This window comes from Seriola lalandi, unplaced genomic scaffold, assembly GCF_002814215.2.
Source record: "Seriola lalandi dorsalis isolate HSWRI2012SDOR001 ecotype SW California unplaced genomic scaffold, Sedor1 jcf7180002054464, whole genome shotgun sequence".
NCBI lineage: Eukaryota > Metazoa > Chordata > Actinopteri > Carangiformes > Carangidae > Seriola > Seriola lalandi.
This window is the reverse complement of record NW_019525017.1, coordinates 847,086-867,242: the sequence shown is the minus strand read 5'-3', so window position 1 is coordinate 867,242 and position 20,157 is coordinate 847,086. Positions and strand designations below refer to the sequence as shown.

Below are 20,157 nucleotides of genomic sequence, written 5' to 3'. Positions count from 1 at the left end.
GGTGGGGGGAGTATGCTGTGAAAGGATGGAGGCCTATTTTGAAATTCTAATCAGCATTAAATAACCATCTGCCCCTTGTCAGTGAGAGGAATGAAGAGAAAGAGAGAGAGAGAGAAATAGAAAGAGAGTTTGTACTTCTGTGGTCTTCAGAGTTTCCATAGCTCTGTAGAGATCCGAGAGCTTATTCTGAGCCCTGTTCCTTAGCATGTGTTCCTGGCTGGCTTCTTCCTCCGACACACACGTTCACACAAACATAGACACACGCACACACACACACCCCTCTGCTGGATAACACTACTCTCCCTAAGAAACCCATCTGTCAATGTCCCCCTAATTCCAGCTAATAGTTTCCAAAAAGCAGAGGCTGAGCCCACCAAAAACCACAAGCTCCCACAAAAGGTTTGACCGGGCTTGCGACAAGAGTTGCAACTTCAAAATCTGTCTGTTCTGCTTCTCCTTCTTCCGCTGTAATTTTAATGCAACTGCTGTTTCATTAGTGTCGCAGACATGATCTAATAACATCTATTATGTAACAGCTAATAACTTTTCTTTAGAGGTAATAACTAATTTGTGAGAATGTCCTTCAGGTGATGACATGGGCTGATGTATAATGAGTCTGCAGTGAATAGTTATTTGGTTGATTGATTTAATTTCAAAGGAAACTCCCCGTCTTGTGCAAAAACAGAATAGCCTACCATATCACTCATTTCCCGCTGGATTCAATGTCAAATTTACTATGAAAAATATGCAACACCACACCCAAACACTGCAGCAGAGCAGGAACACCCAACTCTGCTCCCAACCACAGCTCACCTGCATTTCTGGCAATTCAGCTCAAATGGCAACTCCAACGGCCTTTACATGACCTCTGTTTAATGCTATGAATGCATAACGGTGTGCCTGGCGCAACACTGGGAGCAGACCTGGCTTGGTTGGTCCATTAGGGATGGATGGTGTCTGGCCCTGGGCGCGTAGTGTCCCAGAGCAGTACTCTGGACTTCCTGCTGGCTGAGTCCAAATGAGAGAGAGGAAGGGCTGGAGAATAGAACAGCTTGGTGCCGCAGCCAAACAGGGCCAAGATGGCTGCAGACACAGCCAAGAGTAGAGAGCTACTACACCGCCATAAATTATCATCTACTCAGGATGTCACATTGTCGTTGACTCTACAAGAGGCCTCTTCATCTTATGCAGTGACTGTGGCAGACTCTATTATGGCATGATATAGCGTCTCACATTTTTAAGTCAACATAAAGTATTTACATTACTGCATCGACCATGCCAACAGAAAAGCCAATACTCCATCACAACCAGTAACCAAATAGCTCTTATCCATCTGTTTCCTCATTCTGTCCTGTGGCTCAAACTCCGGGCAGATAAATCACAGCTTTTTCCATCATGTCTCCCTCAATGCAAACAGACACGCTCCTTTACGAGGCTGCCCTCCATGACTACTAGAGCGGGGATTTGTAAACCAATGTCTTCAGGCAGGATTCATAGTGAGGGTGGCGGCAGATGGGCGTGTGTGTGCATGGCTTGTGTCTGGAGACTGTTCGTGAGCTTGCCAAGAGCACAGACAGTAATCTCGGTGCGGTGCATGTCAGACATTTAGTAAGACTCGCGAACAATCAAACCAGCCTGTCAGAAACAATGTTCTTCGTCTGCGGGGTAAAGATTACTGCGAGTGGGAGCAGAACCTTGCAAAATCTTTAAAACAATCCTAACAATAATGTTTAAAGTGGTGAAATCTGGCTACCAGGCACATCATTTCTCAAAGGCTGACAGACTCAGAGGCAGGGTGTGAAATAACCATTGATTTGGCTCTACATCTGCCCACTCTGAATTCCTGAGTTACCCACAAACCATCTCCCCATCAACTTAACCTTGTCACCACCCCACAAAGGCTCATGACCTCAGAGCAGCCCTCTCAGACCCTCCCTCCAATCCAAACACCCCCAGGGCCTCACGAAGGTTCTGGTGACACCTAAGGGACTCCTCGGCTCTGTAGCTTGCCACTCTTCCACACTTTCACAGTCTTAATACTTACACCTCTCTGCCACAATGGCATGCCTCAGGGCTTGCACCGCAGCCTGCCGCCATTCCACACAGCATGTCAGAAAGAAGTGCAAGCTGAGAAATCAACAAGGGGCGGGTGCATTTAAAGAATGGGCTTTAATATACACTGGAGAGGCTTTTTAAAGGCTCTCCTGCTACTTTGAGGATATCTTGGAACCGGTTCTACCGGAATAAGCTGTAAAGAGGCTTGTGGAACATGAAATTGTGGACATCTGGGACTCACTTTTTTGGCGTGTCCGGATGTGTGATCAGGTATAGCGTGCAACTTGCAATAGGCTTTAACTGCCCTGTATCAACACTGGGATTAGGTCATCAGAGTTGGCCGGTGTAGCCGGGCGGTTTAGTCCAGAAATCATGGACAGAAGTGACATATCAGTCCCGCAGAGAAGAGATCTACGGGAAACGGGTGTAACATTTCGGAAACAGCTACGGGACATTTGAAAGAGGGTGTGTGCAAGAGTACGAGAGAAAAAACACTGAGGGACTTAGAGGAAATTGTTCTAGAAGGGAGCTAGGTGTGTATGTAAGCGAGGGTGTCAAGAACAGGTGAGAGGCCAAAGTAAGGTAGTGTTAGCATGGGAGGTTTCAGAGCACAGAGCAAGGGGAGGGAGCGTTCGCTGGCTGGTCTGATGTTAAAATAGCCTTGCTGCTCTGGCTCTGTCACTATTTGTCCCCTTTAAACAGATCTGGCACTGTTCAATGCTAAATATGATCTCAGGCCAGCTCACTGAGCAATTACAACATGTTTGAAAAATATACACTGTTTTTCAGTGTTCGACTCCTGCTTTTTTTCTCTCTGGCTGTAATTTTATTTCATTACTGAGAGAGGTTAAAATGGGGACAGTGGTTTCTAATATGGTTTTATTTTCCTACACTAACAAATTTTTATGACAAGCAAAATTGACCTGAATTAAATTCCACCTATGTCTATTTATACAAACAGAAAAATACTGTGAAAAATTACCGCCAAAGAAACATCCACATGTTAGAGAATGAATTCCTGCTAAATCACATGACTAACATGATGTGTGTCTAAAACCCTTGTACAGCCATGAAGTTAATATATATGCTAACTATCACATCAGAGGCCTGTTATCATAGAAAATCCTAATCCAATACAAAGGTTATCCCTTTACATTAACAAAAATTGCCACAGAAATTGCTATAATTTTACTTGGCACGCTTTCAGAGCACGTCTGGATGACTTTTACAGAGCATGTCTTGAGGTAAAGGCAAACGCTGCCAAATAACATTCTTGGATGACTTAGCTGTAGCTGTGAGCCAATGACTTGAGCTGTTGTCATCCACTGTTTAGACTTGCTTGAGAAAATGATTTTTTTTTTTTTTTCATAGAAAAGTCCAGAAAACATGATTTTGTTGAGAGTCAGCCTGTTTCCCTGTAGAGGAATGGTAAACAGAACAGGCTGATGGGAAGTGAAAGGAAAGGATGGGCCAGTGTGTTTTGAGAGACGTTGCCAGAGTTGCCAGCTCAACCACTATATGCTACCAAAAGTCCTCACCTGAATAAACACAAACCTATCTGGTATGTTGGCAACACTATTAATCACCATTAATAGAGTCAAACATCATAGTTCCTTCTCTGTGTGTATGAGTGCAGATTCAATTTGTTGGCCTGACTTTATATGGCTGTCCTCATATCCTTAAATTGGGCGGTGGAAAGGTCATGACTGTTTTAAAACTTTTCCTACATTTCCTGAATGGGATGTTTGTATTGTACATTATATGGCAGTCGCAATGATGTGTGTGTAACAGGGTTCAGTGTCCTGTCTTGGTCCCATCCTCATTAGGACTACAGAGACGTACTGAGGAAACAATATCTCTATATAATATAGTCAGAGGAGGGGGGGAAGGAATAGGGCAGGGATGACAGCTGAAGAGAGAGAGGGTGGTCTGCATACAGGTGTTTCGAAACATTTGTGTGCTCCTTTTTTAATAGCCACTGAATTTGTGTAAAGGATATTTCTACAAAGACTGGAATGTGATCTACAAGAATAATTGTAGGAAGTTCTTAGTTCTATGATTTTTTATAAGTCAAATACATAGTATTATAGAGCCATTGTGTTCATGCTCCTGTCAGAAAACCTGTTGTGCTAAATGTAAATTCTCAGAACTGGTCTGTATTTTTTATTTTTTTTTCACAGGCAAACATAGATCTTCAGTATGTTCCATAGCAGGCTAACTCAAACATGTCTAAAGAATGACAGATAGATGGAAAGACTTACGCAGACACTCATTGGCCTCGCGGGCGTTGGCCCTCTGCCACGGTCGGTCGTAGTGAAAGGGCTTGCAGCGGTCACATTCAGGTCCTTCTGTGTTGTGTTTGCAGTCACACACCAGTTTGCCTTCCTTGTCTTTCAGACAGCGTGAGGCATGTCCATTGCATTTACACCTCCCGCCCACCTGGAAGTCTCCCACTGCATAGAAATAAGTTGGCAGCGTTGATGTCACTGCCATGGGGTCATCGTCCCTCCCTCCACTGTTGCTTCCAGCCCCCAGCCCGAGCTCCCGCGGTAACTGGGGCCGGTTGAAAACCACACGGATATCGGTGACGGTCACCCAATCCTGGAGGACTGGGCTGTTGTCAAAGTCTTTACCAGAGGGCCGTCCATCCAGAGTGCTGAAAGCAATGAGTCCTCCAGAGAGCGGGTAGAGGTCAGTGTGGCCATCTGTGCATAGAGCCTCCTGCTCGTTCTGCTTGGTAATGGTTGCTTTGTTGGGCCGATTGTACATACGCCGGCACTGTGAAGAGTAGAACTGGTAGGGCATCCAGGTTTTGCCGTAGTCCATGCTCTTGTATATGGCCAGGGACTCAGGTCGTGGTGAACAGAACTGCAGGCTGACGTAAGTAATCTCAAACTTTTTACCCAATGAAAGAGTGAGAGTCACATTGTACGGAGAGATGTTCAGATTCTCAGACTGCCAGCAGGTGAGGTTATGGGCTGAGTTGAGGTCGGTGAGGTAGGAAGCCGGGTGGGCACGGCGAGGGTCAGCTGCGTCACAGATTTGACACGTGCGTACAGAAGGCCGGTCGTCGCCCCGCTCCACCACACTACAGGAACGGGATGGAGGCCGGCCACAGACGCTGGACACCGTCACCTCCTTGCCGAAGGCAGCATTGATAAACTCGGGGATGCAGCGGCGGGCTGCACCTGTGTCGTCATAGCAAGGGTCTGGAGGGGTCTGCTGTCCTGCAAAGGGATTGGCGGCACTGTGGGTGGAGACTGAGCATGCCAGGAGGCACAGGCCCAGCAGGCACCTCCAGGGTTCCCTCATCCTGCTCAGAGGGCCTGTTCGTGAATGTGGGTCTGTGTTTGTGCACGAATGAGTCTTTGTGTGTGTGTACGTGTGTGTAGTCAAGAGTCTATGAGTGTAAATGTGAGTAAGTGTCCTTGTTTGGCTTTGTCTGTTTTTGTGACTTTCCCCTTTGTGTGTGTGTGTGTGTGTGTGTGTGTGTGTATAATTGTGAGTTAGTGGAAGGAGAGTGTCTGAGCTCAGTGACCCTTCACTTCAGTCTGACCAGAGCCCTTCCTGCAAGAGAGAGAAATAAACACAAAGGTCAATGTCATAGACATATTTTTACCATAATAGGATATGAAATAGAAACGGACACTGATTGAATTCTACTGTTTAAAAAAGAAATCTATCTATCTATCTATCTATCTATCTATCTATCTATCTATCTATCTATCTATCTTATATTTGCCCTTCTAAAGGAAATTAATTTGGATCTTTTGTACTGTACAATTAAGTGAGTGTTTTCATTGACTAAAAGCCTGTCAGAGGAGAAGACAGTTAGATGGGAGGCCCAAGAGAAAGGATGTGACCATTTAAAGAGAGACATTAGCGGCTGCAAGTGACTGCACCCTGAATTTCAATGCCTGCCTCTCATTCAGTACTTCCATTCAGGTCAAAACTGGCCAAGCCTTCTGGTCATGCTTGAGCAGCATGGCAGAAGTCACCCTATAATCCCTGGTGATGTTGCAAAGCAGTGGACCGTGTGTGACCCTGGTCAAACCTCTGCTTTAAGAGCTGTTGCTGAAAAAAAAAAAAGAAGCAGTTTTATATATGAGGACATGGCTCTAGTTTAGAGCTCTTACTGATTTTTGCACGAATTTGAAAGGAAATCAACCATTGCAATGCTATTGTCACACAGTGCTGACCTGAGAAAAGACAGCTTTATGTTCACTCACTGAACCAGAAAATTCACAAGAAGTGATAGCTATTTGAGGATTATACTCTGTATTAGAAGAACTGAGGCTACGAGACTCCATTCAAGCCATTGTAAATCTCTGGGTCGAGATAGGTACCTGGATGACATCATTGATACACTCACAGCTAGACGAGGGGCCTCCTGGTCCCAGAGAGAGAAAGAGTGAGGGGCGCAGGGAGAGAAAGCTTTGGGGCAAAGAAAAAGACAGAGAAAGAGATGTAGATGGCCTGAGGCTTTTCCTCCCATAATCCCCTTTTTTACTTCCCTGGGTGTCAAATCTAGAGGAGCCCCATTTCAAAACAGACAGCTGAGGGGTTGAGAAGGCACCCCGACCCTCTTTGCGAGGTATTTATTAAATTACAATGAATCACACCCACCTCCTCCTACCCTCGCTCCCCTTCTTATACTACAGCATCCCTCTTCATCTTGGTAGAACAAAAGGCCGCCTCTGTATCCACTTCAGTCAAGCGGGGAAGGCAGACAGACGGATTTAAGGGGAGTCGGAAAAACAAAAGTTTCGTTCTTTTCTTGTGTGAGGGGTCCAAAGCTAGCAACCCTCAAAAAGAGCCCAGTGGCCTGGTAAATAGGACCACTCTTCTGTGCTCAAGTGCTTAAACCCAGCCATTTGGCCTCTCCTCAACCGCAGATTGGGTATTAAAGGAAAAGAGTGTGAGGGAATTATACAGGGCAGGGAGACAGTGAGGAAGAAAATGTCAGAGTTGAATGCACAACTTTTAGGAGGTAGCTACACATCCATTTAAAATCCTACTTCATACTTCTTTTCTGCTTAATTTTGAGCTATACTTGGGATAAAGACATAATCATATATTTTCTCTAAAGTAGCCACAAGAAATTTTAAGACCTGAGCATGAAAACATTTGGAAAAAAATCCCCCTGCTATTAGAATATTTAACATGAAAAATAGACTGCAGGGAATGGGCCTGCTCATAAATGATTGGACTGGGAGTGGGCCTTGCCAGGACAGATAAGGACATTGATCAATGACATGTGTCTGAGGACGACGAGGTGAAAGTGGGCACGCTGGCGGGAGTTCATCAGCCAAGGCACTCCATCAAAAGGCTGGCCGTGGTAAATCTGGCGGGCCTGACACCCACTGGGGAGGGCATGGAGAGACGGCTGATAGAATTAGCAACTCATTAGCATCCAGGCCCAGCTTCCATCAGCAGCACGCTCATCCGAGAAAAGAGACAGTGGGGAGGCTCTGAGAGAGAAGAGGAAGGGGGCGGAAAGAAGCAGGAAGAAGGGGCAGAAATTATGACAGGTGAGGGAAGAAAGAAAAAATTCAGTCTCGAGATTTGATGGGCATGTCGCTGAGGGAGTGAGAGGAAGTTAGACAAAGTTGTAAAGAAAAAAAAACAGGCAGGAAAAGACCTGACAGACACAAGATACTAGAAAAGAGGACAAACAGGCACGAGGATAGAGGGAGTTTAAGTGGGTAGGAAGGAAAAGAGGGACACACAAGGGGGAGAGAAACCGTGAGGGGCATGACAGTGATAGAGCAGAAATGACTCGAGGGAGGGCGAGCGAGGACAGAGATGAATGGAAGCGGTGGGAGAGAGAAGGGAAGTGACAGAGATGGAGGGAGGGAGTTGAGGGAAGGACATAAAAAATGAGAGAGGGAGAGATGGAGGCAGAAACAGAGAGGAGACAGATTAAAGTGGAGGACTGCATTGGTCTGTGTCTGGACTTTGGATGTCTAAATATGGTGCGGTCCGCGTGCTGCCGGGCCTGCTGGGAGATTCTTCCAGGGTCTGGTGCTGTCAGGCGCGTCTGGCAGATGAACGTGTAGGTTAAACAGAGAGAGAACAGTGACAAGGCTGTTTAATTCCACTCAGTGTGCCCTCTGAAATAGATGCTAGCCTCACAGTAAGTGTTAACAATTCTCTGAGACAGTCCAACAACTATGTGCTCTGGCAGAAAAATCTGGTCTTTATTAAAAACTTAAGACTTATTCTATATCACAATAAAAAATGCGAAATGTGAGCCAGTTCCACAAAATCTCCCTGAATCTGAAAGCCTGGTCAAGATGTCAGCACAGTTGTGTAGCTGGCTGACCTTTGAGATACTAAGAATCTGTTTCAGCAAGAAAATTCTCTGCTTTCAGCATTGACAGTGTGTTTAACAAGCCACAAGTTTCCCTCAGTGGGGGCAGACATTGTCTTTCATTAAATGTGGTTGAAGTAGCAACAGCTGCAGGCCCACGTCTCCGTCTCTCTGAAGAAGACAGTGAGAACCACATGGAAATGCTGGGTTAGTTGCAACATTTTCAAGAATCTACCGAGGAAAGGATGAAGCTCTTCAGACAAGAAGTGTTTATAATGCTGATGTAAAAACATTTTTTTATTCTTCCAGATTTCAGTCATTTGACATGTTGGGAAATACTCTTTCTTTCCTAGAGTTAGATGAGAAGATCAACACAAATATCATGTAAATATGAAGCTAGTTTTTCTTAGCTTAGCACAAAGATCATAAAGGAGAAAGAGTTTGGCACAATCCAAATGTAACCACTAAAAACCACTAAAGCTCACTAATTATCACATTATATCTTATTTGTTCAATTTGCATGGTAAGCCAATTTTGTTACCGTTGAACACAGTCATGCTAGCTGTTCGCCTCTGTTTCCAGTCTCTGTGCTAACCGGCTGCTGGCTGTAGCTTTGTAATTACTGTACAGACGCGAGTGGTCTCTATGTTTACATCACATCAGTGTGAAAACTAATAACTATTCCTCTAATAAGTTAATATTTCGATTTTTGATATTGGCTAGCCTTCGGTTTACATTTCAATCACTGAGTGTTTCATCAAAGTTGGATCTGACCCCAGCACACAAACCTACCACCATTTATACAAGATAAACTGTTCCCTGTGGCAGCTAAGTCATTTCCGAGTGAATGGCTGCTTGGAGTGCAGTGACAAATATAAACTGTATGGTCAATTCATCACTGCAACATTCCTCTGTTGAATAATGGCAAGGAAAATGTATGTGTGCTGCCGGGCTACAATACTCTGTGGCTAAACTACTGCAGTGTTAAATAATTTGTCCATTAGTATTATGGGCACAGAATGGGAATGGATGAAAAATATGAGGCTTTTAGATGGAAGCCCTCTACATAAGAAGTTGCACTTAGCTACAAAGACTACTCAGGCCATTTGGCAATTGGAACAGATTCATTGGTTTTAATCAACCAGTGACAGCCCAATTAGAGAAGGTAAATGATGGAGGGCAAAAGGAAGGGAAATTAGATTTAAAAAAAAAAAAAGGTGGGCGAGCAACAGAGGGAGTGACAGAGAGAGGTAGGAAGAGAGGCAGAGAGAAAGAGAAAGACGGGAACAGGAAGATGGCAGGGTGGTCTGGCGATTTCAGCAGAGACATTCCGGGGAACGTTTTTTCAGCTTCTCCCTGTCACCGGGAGATCATCCCATGTTGAGCTGTCTCTCTTTCAAGCGTGGACGCCTCTGTCAGAGTTCACAGATTAGGAAAACAGAAGTTGCTGAGAGGCTTTATTTGGCTTGGGTGTAGAGGAGGGTGCCGGGGGAGGTGAGGATAGGAGAGGGACAGCTGAGCCACTTTGTATCCCAAGTGGGAGCCTTTCAAGCTGCTCTAGAGAGTTGGCGTGGTGGCCCCTCTCAGACTGGGAGTGAATGGAGGTCTTCTGGGTTGCCTCTCTCGGATGACAGCAAACTGAGGCCCCAACTGGAGCCCTGCTGTCCTTCCAGACTGCTGTACAGTAATCCCTGGTGGGGTTATTAGTGGCTGGCCAGAACCATGGAGGACTTTTTAATAGGCTAACAACAGGGCTACCTCCATTCTCATTAACATCATGGAAAGATGCATTGTATGAATATAAAAGAACAGTGAGAGCAGCAACAAAGTCAGAAATCCCCCCTGTACACAGATTGCACATGGTTTGATGCTGTTCGTTGACGCTACTCAGCAGAATGACATCTCAGATCTTGCTTCTCCATTTGTAAATCCTATCTATCGCTGCATCTATTGTTGTATTGACATGACAGAAAGTGGTGACTATGCCAATCACAAGATCCTTGTGCTGATGTCTTCATAAATGAGCTGATCACCTTCCCACATATAAATCATTTTCGTGTAATTTGAAACAATATAAAACAGAGCAGCAGTGGAAAAAACAGGAATAAACTGTTGGTGATTCATTTTCTGTTGACCAACTAATTGACAGAGCGACTAATTGGATCAGCACAAATCAGATCCTTACTATCTGTATCCTTACACACACACACACACACACACACACACACACACACACACACACATATACACACACATATACACACACACACACACACATATACACGCACACACGCACACACACACACACACACACTAAGAGGCATGACTGACAGGCCTCAGCTAACAGGGGTCAGACAGTAGTGGTCTGAATTCCACTTGATGATGGCCATCTCCGCAGTGGTGACAACGATCCTGCTGTTTGTGTAAGTGTGTGTGGTGGGTGTGGGTTTGAAATGTACCCAGAGCACCTCATTGGCATTCATTAGGGATTGAGGAGGAGGAGGGGAGGAAGAGGGGAGGAGGAGCAGGGAGGGCCGAGGGCAGGAGGGGGTCAACTCTCACAGCTGAGGGCGTCATTAGCAGGAGGATCACTGACAAATTTAAAGCCCACTTATGTCTGCTCAGAAGCTCTGTGTGTCTTTTGTAAAGCTTAATCCAAAAAATATCCACGTTTTTTGCCTGATTTTCACTCCAATGTTCAAAGTGGTTCATCGACTCGCTATTATATAAAGAGCAACACCTGCTACACCTGAACTAGTTGCTACAACAGCAACAATCTGATCATACACCACCGGTTCAGAAGTGGCTGTGAGGCTACAGACGGAGCAGTAAGATTCAAACAGTATCATAAATGAAATGTTGTTTGTCTGTCTTTCCATCTCTGCCACTGACAGTGAGAGACACTGCGGGGAGAAATACTGAACGCCCAGCAGAGGAATGCAGCAGCTTCTGTGGCCCAGCCCACACGGCTGGCCCAGGGTCCGACAGCGGTTCTTTAGATCAACAGAACCTGATCCAGAACCGAACAGGAGGAGAGAAGACAGACAGCGCGAGGTGGAATATGAGGTCAGGCTGGTTCTCATAGAATCACAGACAGGAAGTTGTGCTGAGTTACAACTCTCTGTATTTATGCATATATACAGTTTAGTAGAAAAGCAGACGAAAAAATGCTGATAGGACAAGTTGTGGTGTATTTTTCTGTTAATGAAATGTTCTGTGAGATCAGTGTTTTCGGTGAGAACATGCGAGGTGTAGGGAGGGGAGAGGACATGAGCAGGCAGAAAGTTCTGGGCAACAGTGACTCACTAGACTCGGGGTTAAACAGGGTTAATTTGTGAGAAACGGATCAGGCAAAAACACAGAAATGTAGAATAAGAGGAGCTTTGTTGCATGAACCAACACACATCACAACATTTTTGGGTTTTGTGTTTTCTGCAATTACAAACTGTTCACTGCAGTTTATAGAAGATAGATGAAGTAAATTAAAAGACAATGAACAATTCAACAATGAGGTGAATGAATGATATTCACCAAGATTTTTCTGTATATGTTTTTTTTTTTCTTTTTTAACATAAAATCTGGTGCTGAAAATAACAAAGTCATTGTGTGCTACCGAACAGTGGCATCTTTGCTAAAATCAAAGCAGGGGCAGGGGTTTCAAACTACTGAGGAGGTCCCACAAGGCCTCAGTCCCAAATAACTATTTCAAAAAAGAAAGATGTAGTTGTGAACTCGAGAGCGAGGGAGGACAGAGTTGTGCTTTGACTTGGATTTTTAACTGACAGAACGATGGACCTGGGAGTGAAGGGACTAGAGTTCAAAAAATTTATAGCCTCCTATGTCAAGCTGTGATCCATTTTCAAACACAAGAAATATTTCCCCCACATGTGCTGTCAAGATGCGTCTGAGAAAGGGATGACACCCACAGCCCTGCACTGGCGGGCAGAGCTGTAGTTTCTTTCTCAAAGTTTGTTACTGGATGAAGGCCGTGCGCGGGTTACAGAGATGCTAAAGACATGCAAGAAAATGCTGAGAGGTTAAAGTTCCAAAAGTGTCCTGTTTTCAGCACAAGTGGGTGGAGTGAGGACTCCTTGATTGAACATTTCCCGTGGACCTGAGCATAACCCTGACCACAGCTTTGCAGCAGTGTGGTTGGATGGTGGTGGTCGGGGAGAGGCAGGCGAGGTGTTCCTGGATACGAGAGGAAGTAGCTCGTTTAGAGGGATGGAAGGATTTAAGGAGAGGAGAGGTGAGCACTCCTTCAAAGCCCTTTGAAGGCTGGCTGCGGTAGGCAGAGCCGCGGTTTTCCCAAAAAGCCCCCCGAACAGGAAAACGGTCAGTTTTTTTCCATTGCACAAGAGCAACCTCTACCCCACAGCCAAAAGCGAGGACCCACTTTGAACTCGCAGGGGGAAAAAAAACACAAATCATTTTATTAAGTGCTTGGAATACTCGCACGGTTGCGTAGATTACACTTAAATACACTCATTGCTGACGGACAAACACATGCTCTCTAGTAGTTGGATTCACAATATGTGCCCTCACTCACGCATGAAGACACACTGTGAAGGAGGCCAAAGCTTGTGACTCATCAGACAACTCCCTTTCCCCTCTTCGCTTGTTACTCTCTTCCCTTCTCCCCTCGGCTCATTCTCTCTCTAAGGCGATGTTAGCGCACACCGGTCGACCTCTGCCTAGAGGTCAGAGGTCAGTGGTTTCCCAGTAGAAAGGGGAAAGAACCTACATGTCTGTCTTTTGGCTTGACTGACATTAAAACAACAGGTCTTCCAAATCAAACAGCAAATATGTCATTCATCATTTATTGTCAGTGTCATCGTTTGTAGCAAAGCCATTAGCGCATCTGTTTTATTATGTGACAAAACTGTGGCTAAGGTTCGGTTAGGTTTAGAGAAAGATCATGGTTTGGGTCCAAATAACCACTTTGTTAAGGTGAGGGGACCTTCGTCGTCATTGTTACAATAATAGACGTGAACAACGTTAAGGCTAGGGTTGCCACCTTTTTAGTAGGCTACAACTGGTTTGTTTTTACTTGACTTGTTGGCTGTGGTTTTGAAATGGAAAACAAACTGAAATCTTCCATGTTGAAGAACGATGTTTTGTTGAACCATCCATCCACACCGACCTCCTCACGCAGACTTTATCACTCTATAACAAACGTCCTCTTACACCACCAGAGGGATCTGTCACTTGCTGGCACAACTGACGCTCTCATTTTAGGGAGGACACTCTCCGCTCACAGGTTAGCATGCTAGCAAAGAGCAGCAGCCTGCTATTTTAAGAGTGTGTTGCTCTGCATTTGTGTGCTCACATAAATGCTATCTAACTGTCAGCAAGATGAGATGAGCAGATGAGGTAGCAGCTAGGATACATGGTTGTCATAGCACTGGGGGAGCCAAACATGCACCCAGTCCGTTGTCAATGTGTAAACAACAGACAGAAAGTAAATAAAAGTAGTTGCTTTGGAGAAATCATCTGTTAGCCCATCACGCCTGAGAACTCCATCAAGACAGAGGACAGCAACTATGTGCATCCAAGTCTGATAAGCATACTGATAGGTAGTAAGTGGGCACAGACACACACATGTGGACCTCACACACACACACACACACACACACACACACACACACACACACACACACACACATATATCCCTGCATCTGGAGCAAATGTGTGGCTGACACATGCAGGCCTAGCAGGGTGTAGGGAGAGGCAGGATGAAGCATGTGAAATCTCTGCCCCCGTATCCTCTTCCCACAGTGGGAGACATCTTGGGTGTCATGTTGACGAATGACAGGTATTTTAACAGGAAAGGTGAGCACTCACACACCCAATTTTTCACTCAACGAGAAAACAGACAGCCACTTAAGTCAGTAATAAGACAGCATTTCAACTTCATTCTCACCTGTAAAGCGGAGAGGACGAATGTGTGAATATGTTAGTGTGGGATGTGGGTGCTTTATCACACCACATTGATCTCCAGGTCCAAAAAGAAATTCTTGTCAGGGATGAAACTGATCCAAGAGGGAAAAAAACAAAATCTCTGCATGTGAAATTCTGCATGGAGTCAAAGTACAATATTAATCTTCCATTCAAGGAAACTTAGACCAGTATATTTGCTTTGTAATCAGGTGCCAGAGCCTGATATGGTAGCTGCTGTGAAACAGCTGTATTATGAAAGTCGATCATTCTGATATTTGAGTTCATTGACAGCTGCACTGATTTCTTTTTTTTTTAATCAGCTTGAATCATTTGTTCAAAAATGACAAATGCTTGACTCGAGGAGGGGATGGATGGTTACACCCAACAAAAACAGAGAAGAAGGGGACTGACAGAAAGAGAGATCTAGCATTACTTTGCCCCGTCAAGCTGCTGAAGCCGTAGAAGAAAAATATATTAGATGTGTTGACTTTACTCGCTCAGGTGGACGGAGCCAAGAGTCCTGAGGAATCCTGCTTTTCAAAGCAGGAGAAAATGATCTGCCCATGTTCCTGCAGCTTTCTCCATCTCCAGCTCCGTTCACCCGCTTTTCTCTGGGGTTCATAAATACCACATACAAGTGTATACACACACACACACACACACACACACACACACACACACACAGGAGTGAAAAAAAATCTGCACTATGTTGCTTTGGATTAGCTTCCACATCATGTGCCTTCAGCTGCTCCTGGCTCTACCTCCCTCACTTTGTTACTCATGGAAGCAGGGTGTGATGCAATTAAATAATGATGATTAATTTGCACAAACAGGGAAGCGATGACTGCGCTCCAGATGAAAAGCACCTCACCTCATTAGACACATTCATCTCTCACATTTCTCCCAGTTTAAACCTGATGTTCCACGTTCTCTTTGACCCCGGTGAACAGTGAGGATTCAGAGGCCTTCTTCATGGACCCATTCCAGTCATTTGCGGTGAGAGTGAGAAGTAGGTCAAGTGGCTGACACTGTTTCAGTGTGCAATAGGGGCATACTTTAAGTCTATTGAAGCAGTTACGATAAGCAATCTGTATGGGACTCTCGCTTTCACTTCCAGGCTTGTTGCTGCTTGAGAGCGGAGAGCAGATGAGCTTACAGAGGGTGGAGCTCATTATTATTGTCAAAGCTATTGTTTCCTGTCACACCTTGCTCACAATGGGCTTCAGTGGCAAATCAAGCCTATCATCGCTTTAATCCTCAATAAACCGCAGAGAAGACGCAGCTTTAAGCTACCTCACTTCTCCCTTTAAACCTGAGTTATTTTACAGATCAGTCTTCATGAAAAATCATATTTGTCTCGACTTTGCATGGCGCTGTATTTCAAAGTTATTGTGCCCTATTAACAGCAGACAAAAATATGCCATTCGTATTTTTTTCACACAAATGTTTTTATGCATGCGGTGGCGTCAAAGCGAAAAAGGAAAATATTAGAAGTGACAAACGCATTGGGAGACTTGGCGAGGGCAGTGCCGAGGAAGACGGGAACCGAGGAGCGCGCTGCTTGCTTTGGCATCCACACTTGGCTCTGAATCCAAGTCGCTATTAAAGCTCACTGGCTCCGTATAGCCCACCTCTTGTACCTCGTATTAAATCCTCGGCACGGGCTGTTTTTCTTGCTCTTTTTTTTTTCTTGCTGCAACCCACGGGCCAGTTGTAAACCGAGGAGGCTGACACCTGTCTGCGGTGTCCGCAGCTCTGATCCAGCGCGTCCCGGTGATTCAGCGACTCAAACACCCACTTTCAGTCACACGACCTCAGCCTTTAATAAAGTAATGATAGTCATTGCCTTCATTTAAAACAAATGGCAGGTAATGGACAGCCCGTCACAAAAAGCGCCGTGAGTCACTTACTTCTCGTCTCAGGAAATAAGTGGTGCGTAAAATTGAAATCTGCTCTCCACAGAAAACAGGAACACGCTGAGTGTGTAATAAACAGGCACAGTGACCCGCAAATTATAAACTTACCCCAGTATCACGTTGCAACTGTCGCTGTCTCTGAATTGAAGAAGACGTCCCCTGAGAGAGAATCACACCAATTAATCTTTAGGTTGTCTTCCGTCAGAAATCGTCTTATCCAAACGCAGAAGTGTCTCGTCTTTCTCACGTTCGCCTCGTTAAAATGTTTAAAGACAAGAAAAATCCCTGCCACATAGTCAAAAGAGAGGGGAAACCGAGAGAAGGTGAACCACTGCACCCATCCGCGCCCGAAGCTCAAACCAACTGAAAACCGTCCAATACATCCATAGGTTGTAAAGCGAGCCCGGGGTAGGCTACTCCCCATTAAAATGAAACCCAGATTTTCCCAACCATGTGTGCCGGAGAGAGAGAGAGAGAGAGGGAGAGAGAGAGGGGTGGGGGGTGGGAGTGTGGGTGGGAGGGGGGCTAAATAGAAAAGCCCACTGTATTTTGTTAACGTTAAGTTGAATTTCACCTGTAATTTTGTGATGCGCATAATTTAGGTTTGCAGCCAGAATAAGGCGCAAACGAAAATAAACACTTGACCAAACTACCACTTGCTTCAAGATTTTTTTTCCCCCTCAAACAACACAACTGGTCTCACTTTTACAACAAATACCTCCGCCGCTTTACGGACTGATTGTTACTGTGCTGCCTGCTCTAAATGCCCCATGGCTCGCTGTGTTCACAGGCAGCCATATGGAGGTCGTAATGAGAACACAACGTTGAACCTGTTGAAACAGAGTGGGCCTAGCGGGGCTCCGGGGCCCACAGAAACAAGAGGCAGATGCAGAATGTTATAACTTATTAATCCTAATAACGGTCCAACACATGTTGGATTTATTAGCGCACGCCTGTGCGTCAAGGCACCAAAAATGTCTTGATGGTTTTATTAATATGTAATGACAAAGGTAGCATCAAATTAAATTTATCATGATATTGGCTCGTCGTTGCATCATGAAAATGGTCTCTTCTCTGTGTGTGTGTGTGTGTGTGTGTGTGTGTGTGTGTGTGTGTGTGTGTGTGTGTGTGTGTGTGTGTGTGGAGAGAGAGAGGTTCATTTTGGCACAGAAAATGTGGCCCAGCGCCCTCGGCCATGACAGCAGCACATTAACTCATTAACTGCATTCATATGGCTTTATACCCTCTGTTAGTGTGTAGGTTAAAGAGCAACAGCTAAATGTGGTTTGTCATGATGAGTGTTTGCAGTTTTTCAGCCTGCCAGGGGAGAGTGTGCGTAAAAGCGCACTGGAGAGGCCACGGCAGTGACTTCAGAATTGAAACATGTAATTGTGGTCCATAGTTCTGAATTATTGACATGTATCTACACAAAGCAGTCAGCGAACATGAATGGTGACTTTTGTTGGAAGCAATAATGTGTTTTTTGGTTCGCCTGTTACAGCTTGCAAATTGTCTCAGCCAATCTCATCTGAGCACCAGCTACTTATTTTTTAAATGCGTACAGAAAAACATATGTTACACTTGTAAAAATCAACCCAGCAGAACCGCGAGGACGGCCACAATCCGTTTTATAATTCCCGTTAATTTATAGGCGACAGGCCGCGTGTTGCTTTGTGTGTTATTGCAGGTACAGCCTGCCTACCGGCGGGTCATTACCCGAGCATCACGGCCGATCAAATCCCGAGCACCTCCTGGCTCCGGTGTAAGCTGATCAACATTCCTCCTGTATTTACTGTACCATCCACTGGGGGGAACAGCCCGGCCCGGCTCTGCTCGGCCCGGTCCGGCCCGGGACCGAGATTCGTTTTGGCGCTTTTATTCCAATAATTAATCTCAAAACAAAGACCGTTTAAACATGTATTCAAACCCGCGGATAACTGAAAATAATAAGTATTAACCCCAAAGCTGTGCATCTGTGCGCGCATGCGCGCGTGTGTGACACCTATATCGGAGCACACCTGCAGCCAATAGTAATTAACATGTCAATGAGCAGAATGGGACAGAAGAAAATGACGTGGCCGGTTATTGGATTTAAACACAAACTTGTGCCAGTTCAACAAAGATAAAATCAATCTAATTAATAAAACTGGAGCCAGGATAAATGAAGTGTGGAGCTATGAAATATTGTGCAGTAGGATAAAAAGAATTACACCATTTTTTAATCGTTCAACTTCCCATCTCTGCACATTTATCTGTCTCCATTGGTATTTATTGTTATTACTCCTTTTGCTCCTCTGGCCTCCTGTCCATTCACTTTATTCCTTTATTTGTCTAAGACCAATTATTCATTTGCAATTCTTTTCTCCTCTCAAAAACTTTGTCGTGGGTTTACAAGAAGTCTAAATCAGTTTTCTAATTATTCTGCTCTATTTTTTTTTTTCATTGGCCCCTGGTCTTTATTTTTATTATCCTAGCTATTTTCTTTCCTGTTTCCAATTAAATGCTGAAGTTTTAACTGAGACAATTATTTTCAGAGTTTCTTGGAATTGAACATAATACTGTAAATCTTTGGTTCAGTAACAGGACAACAAACTGAGATATTCTACTGTCAGCTTCACCCTTCACTCAGCTGCATAATGTCTCCAGCAGTCATACAGCTTTGTCTATTCAAACACTGACAGTATGGCCCATGTACATGCAATTTTCCAGAGAAGTGCCAACACTGACACATTTCTGTGAAATAAAGAAGCTCCGCCAGCAAGGCACTAATCTAGGTAGATTATCTCTCCAATTACAAGCGGGAGAGATTAGACTGCGTTAAAGACAGAATGAAAGAAAGCAAGACCAACAACAGGCAACACACTCACTTGCTGTCAGTTGGGATTCAAGCGGGGAGCTCTCCTCGGTCCTTTAGAGTTGTTGCACTTGGATCAGTGAGCTGATTTTGTCTGCAAAACAAGTCTCAGTGGTCTGTTTGTTCAAAGCCCGGGGCTCTCGGCGCTGGGTTCCCTGCGGCGGACACCCTGGAGAAAATGTCAGCCTCCGGCTTTTTCCTCGCTTCATTTTTTGGCACCCCTGCTGTTGGACGCAAGGAGGGATGCTTACCTTGTCCAGAGGGGAACCCCCCACCTGTTTTTTTCAGTAGGCGAAGGGCGCCCTCTTGTGGCGAAATGATTGTAAAACTCGGGCAGACCACTTCAGCTAGGATCCACCCACACCGTTACTTTACACTTTGTCTTTGTCCAACTGTCTTGTCGGTCATGTCCACATAGTAAGAATAGGCAGATAAAGCCACGTTATTTCGAATCCATCTAATCAATCTAATTGGCCTTTCTCTGTGCAGCACAGGTGTTACCATTAACAGTAATGATGCACGCTTCCATTTAGTTGTCCCTGTAAGTGAGCCAGTACACACAACAGAGCCCTGGCACTAAAACACTAAATTGAATGCAGCCATCGTTAATCTTATTAGTAACACCTGTGTTGGACAAGTCAGGATTTATGTTGTGGCCTGTAATAAAATGTAAGGCCGAAGTCCCTACACAGTGTCATTTTGTGTTTTAAAACAAAATTTATTACACTAACTTTCTGTCGGTCATAATTGCTCCTCGGATGAGAGTGGACCTTTAGGTACTCACCAGGATTTGTATGTGATATACAGTGTATGTTAACCAGAAATCACATCAACCTATTGTGTTATCATTTAGATTTCATCATTTACTTCAACTTCTTGAAACAAGTTTTTTTTTTCTTATTTCTTTCCTGTTTCCTTTTAAAAACAGTTGAAAAACATTTACGCACGTTGTTATATCTGCTTCCAACACTAGAATATTAAGACCATGTCTTTTATGACTAAATTGTAAGATCAAATGGAAACAATATTATGGTCAGATGAATCATTTTATAAATGTTTTATCCAAAATTTCTTCATAC

The 20,157-nt window shown here is 44.6% G+C and overlaps 1 protein-coding gene across 2 annotated transcripts in view; it reads right to left on the bottom strand.

Annotated features, from left to right (window-relative positions):
- Positions 1–19,224, bottom strand: part of ntn2 (netrin 2) — a 44,191-nt gene extending 24,967 nt beyond the window's left edge. The window contains exons 1-2 of one of the 2 annotated variants that reach the window (XM_023411343.2): positions 19,092–19,224; positions 4,317–5,622 (exon numbers count right to left, since the gene is read on the bottom strand). In XM_023411343.2, coding sequence (XP_023267111.1) covers positions 4,317–5,367 — 1,051 coding nt within the window. In that variant the 5' untranslated portion in view covers positions 5,368–5,622; positions 19,092–19,224. Of the gene's footprint in view, positions 1–4,316; positions 5,623–16,332; positions 16,643–19,091 lie in introns of those variants that run through there. The other variant, XM_023411342.2, reaches the window with a different exon arrangement.
- Between the last annotated feature and the right edge of the window lie 933 nt (positions 19,225–20,157).